This window comes from Cryptomeria japonica, chromosome 6 (assembly GCF_030272615.1).
Source record: "Cryptomeria japonica chromosome 6, Sugi_1.0, whole genome shotgun sequence".
In the NCBI taxonomy this organism is placed as follows: domain Eukaryota; kingdom Viridiplantae; phylum Streptophyta; class Pinopsida; order Cupressales; family Cupressaceae; genus Cryptomeria; species Cryptomeria japonica.
In genome coordinates this window covers 348,062,061-348,073,223 of record NC_081410.1, presented here as the reverse complement: position 1 = coordinate 348,073,223, position 11,163 = coordinate 348,062,061, and the positions used below count along the sequence as shown (strand labels likewise).

Sequence of the window (11,163 nt, the reverse complement as noted above, 5' to 3'; positions counted from 1 at the left end):
AACTAATACACTACTTAAAAAATATATATACTTACAAACATAAAAAACTAAAAAAACTAAAAAAAAATGCTGAAATTTAGTGAATAAATTGACTTAGCAGATCCCATGTTTTAAAATTTCATGTTATTTTGTTCTCTAAATAATCCTAGAGTACATGGAAAGGTAGATAATTTTGAATGGTATGATGAGGTGTCAATAGAAGCGAAGCTACATTTGTTAGGTTGTGTAACTCCTGCAAAAACCACCATCCTTTCAAATCCATCCACATGCTTATATATGCATCTGCACACCATTTTCCCCTCCATAATTATTTTACTAACATAAATAAAAATAATCACAAAAAAGGTCTCTAAAAATGCATCTAACTATTAATCTTTTAATATTTCACATTAATTTGTTTTACCTTTTTTAATTAAAAAAATATTTATCTTTACTTAATCTTTTTTATAATGATTATTTCTATTTCAACTTGTAATATTATAGCTTGCCAATTTTTCAAATACAATAGGCATAAGAACAATATTTTCGATTGACACATTATACACTTATAATAAAATAAAATAAAAATTATTACTATAACCATGCAAATGGTAGTTATATTTTATTTAAAAAATACAATGATGAAATCTGTTACTTTAAAGGTAATTTGAATTCAACTCAACCATCACAATCTAAAATAAAAAATAAAAAATAAAATTTTTAAAATATAAAATAGAAATGTAAAACTATGGCCAAATGTACACTTCTCCCCGTTAAGCACAAAAAATTCAGTTTTCTTAGAATTTCATAGACCTTCGGCTTCATTATGTGGAAAGCATAAGACGGATCTCGCCCAATGGCGGCGTCTGTAAAAAGATGGCGAAGCGTAGTACGATCGACTTCTCTCAGTTACCCTCTAACTCTGCGCAGGAATTTTTCAGCTTCGTCAAATGGAAAGAGGGCTCCTCCTTTTACAGAGGCGGAGGCGAAACCGGGAGCAAAAGAGGCGGAAGCAGAAGTGCCTTCGTCTTCTTCACTGTTGGAAGAGGTGAGGGCCAGTTTGCGGAGATCCTCTTTCACTCGTACCTCTCCCTCGCTCCCTCCCTCTCCCCCTCCCTCTGCATCAGTCGATGAAATACGGAAGAACCCCTCTGAGTTTCGTTCCAAGTCTGCTACACCCCCCGGGGACGGCAGTAAAGAAAGGTTGTCCTTCGAAGCAATCCGCGACAGCCTTAGGCAACTCCGTAGCAGCGGGCCCGAAAAACCGAAGGTGAATGAGTCGGCGGGATCGTTTTCTCTCAAGGCATTTGGAGAGAGTCTGAAACTACAGCCCTCCAGTTCCCCCCTTCCTTTGGCCAGGGATCCTCCTCGCCCTTCCAAAACCGACTTCATGAAGATGTACAGCTATGATGAATTAGGGGCCAGACTGAGGGAACTCCGTTCCCCGAGCGAGAAGGGCTTTTCTATATCTGAGCTTAATAATCGGCTGCAAAAATTGCGTGAGATGGAAGAAAAGGAGTCCGAGTCCAATATAGGTGGAATTTCCTTCAAAGATTTGAGGGAGAGTCTCGCTCAGCTACGCAAGTCTTCTGAGTTATCTAATAAAAAATCCTCATGTAAGTCGCTACTCAACTTCTTTTGTTTCTTGATATTTATTTAGTCTCCGGTTTAACCAATCACAGGCTAATGCAAATCTTATTCATCTGAATCTCTCTTCTGAATGCACACTCGGTTCTGGTGCTAAGGGGAGGCTCGGTGCCAATGTAGTTCCCTAAACAGCCATATGTCCATACTGTCAAATGAAATACTTGAAAGAAGACCCAGTAGTTGTCCACCCTAACATTGCGTTCTTAATTCTTAATTGTAGCAGTGATTCAAATAACTTATAATTTTTTTAATGTACCTTACATTGACAAGTTCAGTATTTAAGCCATGTACATCAACTTACAAAAGAAAGGACCCAGTAGTTGTGCACCCTAACATGCATAGTGGTGAATGAAGTGATTCCTATTTTTCTTATAGCACCTTACTTGACAAGTTCAGTACTTAGCCATACATCCAAAATTTACATCAATTTATAGAGGAAAAGATCCAGTAGTTGTATGCCCTAACATTGCACTCTTTAATGCACATTGCGATTCAAATGACTCCTATTTTTCTTAGAGCCCTTACTTGACAAGTTCAGTGATTAAGCTATATATCTGAAATGTCAATTTGAATACATTATCTTATAGAGGAAAGGACCCAATAGTCGTGCACCCTGACATTGCACTCTCAATGCACATTGGCGATTCAAATGACTCCTATTTTTCTTATAGCCCCTTACTTGACAAGTTCAGCACTTAAGCCATATATGATATATCTGAAAAGTGAAATGTCAAATAAATTACGTCAACTCATAGAGGAAAGGACCCAGTAGTTGTGCACCTTAATATTGTACTGTTAAATGCACTATGGTGATTCAAATGGCTCCTATTTTTCTTAGAGCACCTTACTTGACAAGTTAAGTGAATAAGCCATATATCTGAATGTCAAATGAATACATCAACTTATAGAGGAAAGGACTCAGTAGTTGTGTACTCTAACATTGCACTCTTAAATGCACATTGGTGATTCAAATGACTCTTATTTTTCTTATAGGGCCTTACTTGACAGGTTCAGTACTTAAGCCATATATCTAAATTGGCAAATAAAATACATCAACTTATAGAGGAAAGGACCCAGTAGTTGTACACCAAACATTGCACTCTTAAATGCATTGTGGCAGTTCAAATGACTCCTATTTTTCTTATAGCACCTTACTTGACAAGTTTAGTACTCAGGCCATATATCTGAAAAGTCAAATGAAATAAATCAACTTATAGGGGAAAGGACCCAGTAGTTGTGCACGCTAACATTGCACTCCAAAATGCACATCAGCGATTCAGATGACTCCTATTTTTTTGCGTCACCTTACTTGACAAGTTCAGTACTTAAACCTCAGGTGTGAGGTCATTATGTTTTGGCTGAGGTGTCATAATATACAAAGAAAAAAGTTAGTGGAATAGTTGTGCATTAAGTCATGTCTTTTTTGTGCAACTATGTGGTACTGTCATCACATGATTTGTTTACTTTTTCTGAGATGACTTGTTTTAAAGAGTTTATTTCATTTTATTAGTCATAAGAGTCACACTAATAACTTTTACATGACTGCTAATAACTTTAAAGTGATTACTAATAATTTTGAAGTCTCAATTAATAGTGCTATAGAGATAAGAGAATTGGTTTTTTAATTCCTTGTTGCAGCCACAACTATTGGAATGAGCTCAACTACTGGGTTATTTTTGCTTGATTATCATTTGACAATTTGAAGTCAAGGTTACCCTACACAACTACTGGCAGTCTTCTCCAACATCTAGATGCATCTAAACCTTCATCTGTGACCTCTAATCATGATCCCTCACCTGCATATTCCATGTTGATCAAATCATAAACTTTGTTTCTAGTTGTTGGTTATTGTTTTTCCACATTATGTAGAAGAAACATAATCACAAAACCTGAAACTCTTTTGTTCAGGTTAATCAATATAATAACCTGGTCTCGATCCTCAGCATACTTTTCTTGTTCTCAAAATGAATAAATAGTAAACCCTAATCCATTTTATTCTGAGATCAATGCTTTCTACAAATTTCAAAATCTGTTATTGATTTTCAAATGTTGATTCTGATATTGTAAATTCTAATCTCATTGCTTTATCATTGTAGTGCAGAGGCTAGCTTTGTTGGGTCAATTGGGTGGGAAACCTACACCATCTTACATGACTGCACCTGCAAAGGATGAATTGGTTCAGCGGGTATTAGTTACCATCTTTATTTTACACTGCTTTCAATTGATATTAATGAACTATATAGTTATACAGTGTTAGGAAGTTACTGGTATAATCAATAATTTAAAAATGCCTCTACAGCATCTTGAATTGTTTTTGAGTTCCACAACTGAGAAACATGGGCTCTCTAGATATGACTGAGAATACTTATAAGATGAAATTCCTAACTATTGTCGCTCACTGCTTTCCTTATAACAAAACATATTTGAAATGATATATCATATGACAGAGTCTAGCATTTGTTTTATGTAATGGAAGATAGCAACTAATCCATAAACGTTACAATTTATCTTGTACTAGAAAGCAAGTACGTACATTGCTATACAATGGAAGGTTTATTTTATAGAGAACATGCAGGAACTATCTGTATAAATCATATGTATTATCTATTATGCGAATACACGTGGAATATGTTAAAGTTTTGGATCTGCACTTATGTTTATTTCTATCTTCTTTATCTGGTTTTACAGCGAGAGTACATAATGCAACTGGACTATGAGACAAGTGTGATATTTGGATATATAAGTGGGGGCTCTATTTGGATCTGTACCCTTTAAATAGGAAGGAGATTTGTAGTTGCATTCCCATCATTGGAAGTAGCTACAACAATGGATATTCTTCCCCAAAATGAAAAATTGAGATTTGGAAAGAGCTACTGCAGTGAATACTTGCCCCCAAATGGAAAACCGTGAATTGGAAGGAGCTACCACATTGAATACTCAATCCTAAATGAAAAACTGAGACTTGAAAGGAGTCACCACAGTGAATACGCACTCCCAAATGAAAACCCAAGACTTATTTAGCATCGAGTGCCCTAAAATATGTTGGAGAAGTACAACTAATAACTAAACTGATATTCATATCTAAGCTAAATTGAACTATACCAGTGATCTGGGTGAAAAAGACTATAGCTTAATACATATAACTGCTATTACCAATCCATATGAAGGCATAAATGCGTTTATAATAAAACCACAGTAGTTCTCTTTAAGGGTCATTTGAATGGTCCTTTAGACATAATTTGCTTATTAGTTGCTATGTTGTGGTATAAAATAAGAACAAAAAGATTGCAGACTAACCATCAAACACATTTCTGAAAATACCATCTACTGATGGTCGTGACTGATCCGAGGAATCTATCAGCATCTTTGTTAACATATGGCGATTCTTATGATTGTGCTTAATATGGCAAGTTAAGTTGTACAATATTTGCAGAATTTCATGCTACACTGGTCATATTATTCTTCTGACCATTCAATGTTTCCAAGGATTCCTACCTCCAGAGCCTGAGAATTCAATAGCAATACTTATTGCCCATTCTTTTCCAATTTCTTTTTCTTTTAATTAGGATATTTGAAATACTTAACCATAAATCTAAACAAGCTTGGACGTAACAAAGAATCCCCTACGTTGACTAGGAATTTATCCATCTACTGGTTTTGTAGAGGTTGAAAAGTTTTTCTTGCACTGTCTTGATCCTTAAAATTTATGTACAACTAATCCCTATTATTAAGACTTACTTGCAGGATATGGTCTGTGTTAGGTTTAGATAGTGGGGGTGGCATTATCTTTTGTTAGTCTTCTTTCTTTAGCGAGATATTTTAAACTATAACTGGTAAGTATCTTTGGCTTAGCTCAACTATTCATTGCATCCCTGTTATAAAAAATGAGACCAAACTTCCAATGTTGCTTACATGAATTTCAGTAAGATCGAATCCCTAGTTCTTCAAAAAATCAGTTCACTTAAATAGATATTCATCTTATAATTTAGAAGTAGCATTCCATATATATAGTTAATTTTACAGCAATTGTATAAACTATAACTGGTAACTATCATTGGCTTAGCTCAACTATTCTTTGCATCCCTGTTATAAAAAATGAGACCAAATTTCCAATGTTGCTTACATTAATTTCAGTAAGATTGAATCCCTAGTTCTTCAAAAAATTAGTTCACTTGAAATAGGTATTCATCTTATAAATTAGAAGTAGCATTCCATAACAATAGTTAATTTTACAGCAGTTGTATAAATATTTCCATTAATATCATTGATCTTATTCATTAATACATGTTATCATTTAGTATCACTGCTAGTGTTTAGAATTAGAAACCACAGTATTGTATTGCAGAAATCAAATAAAGTTTCCAGAAAGGACTAATGGCTAAATACCAATTCTTCAAAAAAGCTATGCCATCACACTCACAAGGAATCATGGAACTTATATGAACATGAACGATAAATGTTAATGTCCTTAATATGAAACCAAGAAAAACTGCCCAAAAATAAAATACACAGAGGGTGCAATACATACACATATAGATCATTCAATTCATTTTCTATGTTCATATAAATGAAGTTAAGGCTTTGTGTGACATCAGGTGGTCAAGATTTAGTTTTTCTGGGATCCACATTTACTCTTGTCACAACAGTCTTCATGTTGTTATGTGGCCTCCATTACATTATCTTGTTTATGCATTTATCTTAGCTGCAATAAGGTCAAAAAGCAACATCAAGAATGTTGAACATAACATTGGATCCTTACAATATAAGTAAATAGACATTGCCTTTTGTTTAGCATAATGGAATTTAAGAAAGATGGTGGCATACAGTAAGACTTTTGTATCACAGTCTCTTTGTTACTGAAGACATAAGAGCTCTGCAATGCATCCAAATACCCATGATTCTCATGGTCAACCCAAAATCTAATTCTAATTTAATTCTTCTTCAGTCCCATACATAATAATAGCTTACTTTTTGACACACAGATGGACTCCCCATGATGGTTAAACAACAATCACTAATGATCTTAGAGCCCCCTTTTGTAGTCTTAATGAAGTACCGATAAATATTTACACACACAGCTATTGTTCTTAATAAATGACAATAATATTTCTCTTTTATACCAGTTTCCTGATTTATTACACTAACCATAACTTGATGCTTATAGGATCTGTTTATACAACTGTAATGTCCCCTACTAGGTTTAGGCCTGTTTAACTATGATTAATCTATTTCAATATATTTATGACTTCAAACCTTGCCAATTTCCATCTCTAAGGATCTGTTGTTGAAATGTGGCGACTGATCAGCAAAGTATTGTACACTCAGCACGTATCCTTGTTGGGGTCCGGGGCCGGGCCGGGGTTTGGGGGTGGCAGCCCCCAAAGCGGGTGAAGCCCGCTACGAGGGTTCGGGGGCCCTCGAGAAATTTTTTTTGCCGTTTTTTTTTTTGTTGATGAAAACCGACATTGTAATAAAACCCTAAAAAGGCCGACTTTGTTTGTTGCCCTAAAAATGCATGTTATAAGCGGCTGTGATGTTTAAGGCATGGTAAGGTTGATGTACTATTTTTGCTGGATAATAAGAAAGATTGGACGGCTGTGTATGGTGGACGTAACCCATTTTGGGTGAACCACGTTAAATCTCTTTGTTATCTGTGTCCTATTTTATTTCTTTATCTTTTGTATTTAAATCTGCATATAATTGTTAGTTCATATTTGCTTCGGATCTGCTTGAAACCCTAACAATTGGTATCAGAGCGAGGTTTTCTGTAAATTGGCAGGACTTTCAGATTTGAGTGGGAGCAATGGAGGATTCCAAATTCAAGGTCGGAAAGTTTAACGGCCAAAATTATCAGTTATGGAAAATGCAGATGGAGAATTACCTGTATCAAAAGGATTTGTGGCGGCCATTAGAAGGAAAGGCAAAGAAAGCGACCACAATGTCAGATGAAGAATGGAACATTTTAGATAGAAAGGCACTGAGATCCATTCGATTGTGCCTTGCACCGTCTGTAGCTTTCAATATAACAGAAGCAAAAACGGCTGTAGATTTGATGGCGACATTGGCTAAGTTGTATGAGAAACCCTCGGCTTCGAATAAGGGATATTCTATGAAGCGTTTGTTTAATTTGAAAATGAGTGAGGGAGGATCTGTAGCGGAGCACTTAAATGAATTTAATACAATTACCAATCAATTGTCTTCGGTAAAAATTACCTTTGTAGAAGAGGTTAGGGCTCTTTTGATTTTATGTTCTTTGCCAGAAAGTTGGAATAGCTTGGTTATGGCTGTAAGTAACTCTGTCTCTAGTAAAAATACTTTGGTATTTGATGATATTGTTGGTGTTATCCTAAGCGAAGAAATGCGAAGGAAAAACACAGGTGAGACTCCAACATCATCGGGTAGTGTTTTGAATGTGGAGAACAGAGGAAGATCAAAGGAAAGAGGAAAAAGCCCTTGGAATGAGAAGTCACGAGGGAAGTCAAAGAAAGGACGCTCTCAATCTAGAGGAAAGAAAGATTGCTGGTACTGCGGAAAGCCTGGTCATCTAAAGAAAGACTGTTGGTCTCAGAAAAACAAAGGAGACAAAAATGAAAATGACAGTAAGGAAGCTAATATTGCAAGTAATACTTTACAAGATGCTTTAATCTTATGTTTGGATAATGTTAATGATTCCTGTGTAATAGATTCTGGGGCTTCATTTCATGCTACACCCCATAGAAAATATTTTCTACATTATGTTCAAGGTGATTTTGGACAGGTATATTTGGGTGATGATGAGCCCTGTCAAATTGTTGGAAAAGGAAAGATAAAGATCAAGTTGCAAAATGGCAATGATTGGTTTCTGCAGGAGGTAAGACATGTTCCTAACTTAAGAAGAAATTTAATTTCTGCAGGGCAACTAGGTAGTGAAGGTTGCATAGTTACCTTCTCAGACAGTATTTGGAAGGTTAGTAAAGGATCATTAGTAGTAGCTAAACGTGCGAAGGTAGGCACATTATATTTGTGTACTAGTAACACTTACTCTACCTTATCTGCTACAGATAAAGTTACTGTAGGGACAACAACAATAGATGTTGCAAGAACAGATTCGATAATGTGGCACCATAGGCTTGGGCACATGAGTGAGAAAGGGATGAAAATCCTTCACTCCAAAAATCTATTGCCAGGACTAAAGAAGATTGATTTAGAGTTATGTGAAAACTGTGTTTATGGCAAATAGAAAAGAGTCAGATTTCTCAAGGTTGGGAAGGAGAAGAAGAGTGAGAAGTTAGAGCTTGTGCATTCAGATGTATGGGGACCGGCTCAGGTATCATCTCTTGGTGACTCTTGTTATTATGTTATTTTATTGATGACTCAACCAGAAAAACATGGGTATATTTCCTAAAGCAAAAATCAGATGTTTTTGAAACTTTTAAGAAATGGAAAGCTTTGGTTGAGAATGAGACAGGAAAAAGGTTGAAGTGTCTCAGATCGGATAATGGAGGTGAGTATTGCAGCAAGGCATTTGAAGATTACTGCTCCTTAAATGGGACTAGAAAGCAGAAGACAGTTCCAGGAACTCCACAGGAAAATGGTGTGTCAAAGAGAATGAATAGGACTATCATGGAATGCGCGAGGAGTATGAGATTGCATGCTGGATTGCCCTTTACATTTTTGGGCAGATGTTGTACATACTGCTGTCTATTTGATAAATAGAGGACCTTCAACCCCTGTGGATGGTGGTATTCCAGAGGAGGCATGGACTGGTAAAAAGGTAAATTATTCTTTTCTGAAAACCTTTGGTTGTGAAGCTTTTGTCCATGTTGATAAAGAAAACAGAACCAAGCTTGATGCCAAATCTCAGAAATGTACCTTCATTGGATATGGGATAGATGAATATGGCTATCAGTTATGGGATTTTGAAAATAAGAAAATAATTAGAAGTAGAGATGTTATATTCAATGAGAAAGTTATGTATAAAGAACAAATGCAGGAAAAGAAGCATGAACAGGACAAGCAAGAATATGTGGTGTTGGATGAGATTCCTGAAAATGAAATGCCACAGGTTCCTGATGCTCAACAACAACAGAATGTCCCACAAACTTCTGCAAGTGTTAGACGTTCTACGAGGTCAAGTAGACCCCCTGAAAGATTTTCTCCTTCTTTGTATTCTATATTATTAACTGATTCTGGTGAACCAGAAAAATATGAAGAAGCAATGCAGGTGGATGTCAAACAACAGTGGGAGCTAGACATGAAAGAGGAGATGGACTCCTTGATGAAAAATAAGACTTGGGACTTAGTCCCTTTACCTGCAGAAAAAAGAGCCTTGCCTAACAAATGGGTTTATCGGTTGAAGGAGGAGGAAGGAGGTTAGAAAAGATATAAGGCCAGACTTGTGGTAAAAGTTTTTGCACAGAAAAAGGGTATAGATTATGATGAAATATTTTCTCCAGTTGTAAAAATGACTTCAATTAGAACTGTACTTAGTCTTGTGGCTGCAGATGATTTACACCTTGAACAATTAGATGTCAAAACAGCTTTTCTCCATGGAGATTTGGAGGAGGAAATTTACATGTTGCAACCACAGGGATATGAGGTCAAAGGTAAGGAGAACTTGGTGTGCAGGTTGAAGAAAAGTCTGTATGGCCTAAAGCAAGCACCTCGACAATGGTATTTTAAATTTGATAGTTTCATGGTTGAACATGGTTATCATAGATGTCATTCTGATCATTGTGTATATTTTAAGAGATTTGATAATGGCAGTTATATTATCCTGTTGCTTTATGTTGATAACATGCTTGTTGCTGGGTCTAACATGCAACATATAAATGATTTTAAAGAGAAATTAGCCAGGTCATTTGCTATGAAGGATTTGGGTGCAGCTAAGCAAATTCTCGGTATGAGGATTACATGGGACAGGAAAAATAGAACCTTGAATTTGTCCCAAAGTGAGTATATAAAGAAGGTGTTGAAAAGATTTAACATGCAGGATGCAAAAGCAGTTAGTACACCTTTGGCTAGTCATTTCAAATTGACTAAGGAGATGTGCCCAAAGGCACAGGAAGAGGTTAATAAAATGTCTAACATCCCGTATTCATCAGCTGTTGGCAGTCTGATGTATGCAATGGTATGCACAAGGCCAGATATTGCACATGTAGTGGGAGTTGTGAGCAGGTTTATGAGTAATCCGGGTATGGAACATTGGAATGCTGTGAAATGGATTCTTCGGTATTTGAAAGGAACCACTACGAAGGCATTATGTTTCAAAGGATCTAATGCTGCTCTTAGTGGATTTGTTGACTCTGATCTGGCGGGTGATATTGATTCATGGAGGAGTACTACAGGGTATGTTTTTACTATAGGGGGAATTACAGTCAGTTGGATTTCTAGGCTGCAAAAGGTTGTTGCACTTTCAACCACTGAAGCTGAGTATGTTGCTGCTACAAAAGCCAACAAGGAGATGATTTGGTTACAATGTTTTTTGGAGGAATTGGGTCAAACACAGGAGGATCGCCCATTGTATACTGATAGCCAGAGTGCCATTCATCTTGCGAA

At 36.2% G+C, this 11,163-nt stretch overlaps 1 protein-coding gene across 1 annotated transcript in view; it reads left to right on the top strand.

The window, feature by feature from the left end:
* Positions 1-737: 737 nt before the first annotated feature.
* Positions 738-11,163, top strand: part of LOC131077921 (uncharacterized) — an 87,534-nt gene continuing 77,108 nt past the window's right edge. The window contains exons 1-2 of the mRNA XM_058015512.2: positions 738-1,595; positions 3,723-3,811. Of these exons, the coding sequence (XP_057871495.2) occupies positions 836-1,595; positions 3,723-3,811 (849 nt within the window). The 5' untranslated portion in view covers positions 738-835. The remainder of the gene's footprint in view (positions 1,596-3,722; positions 3,812-11,163) is intronic.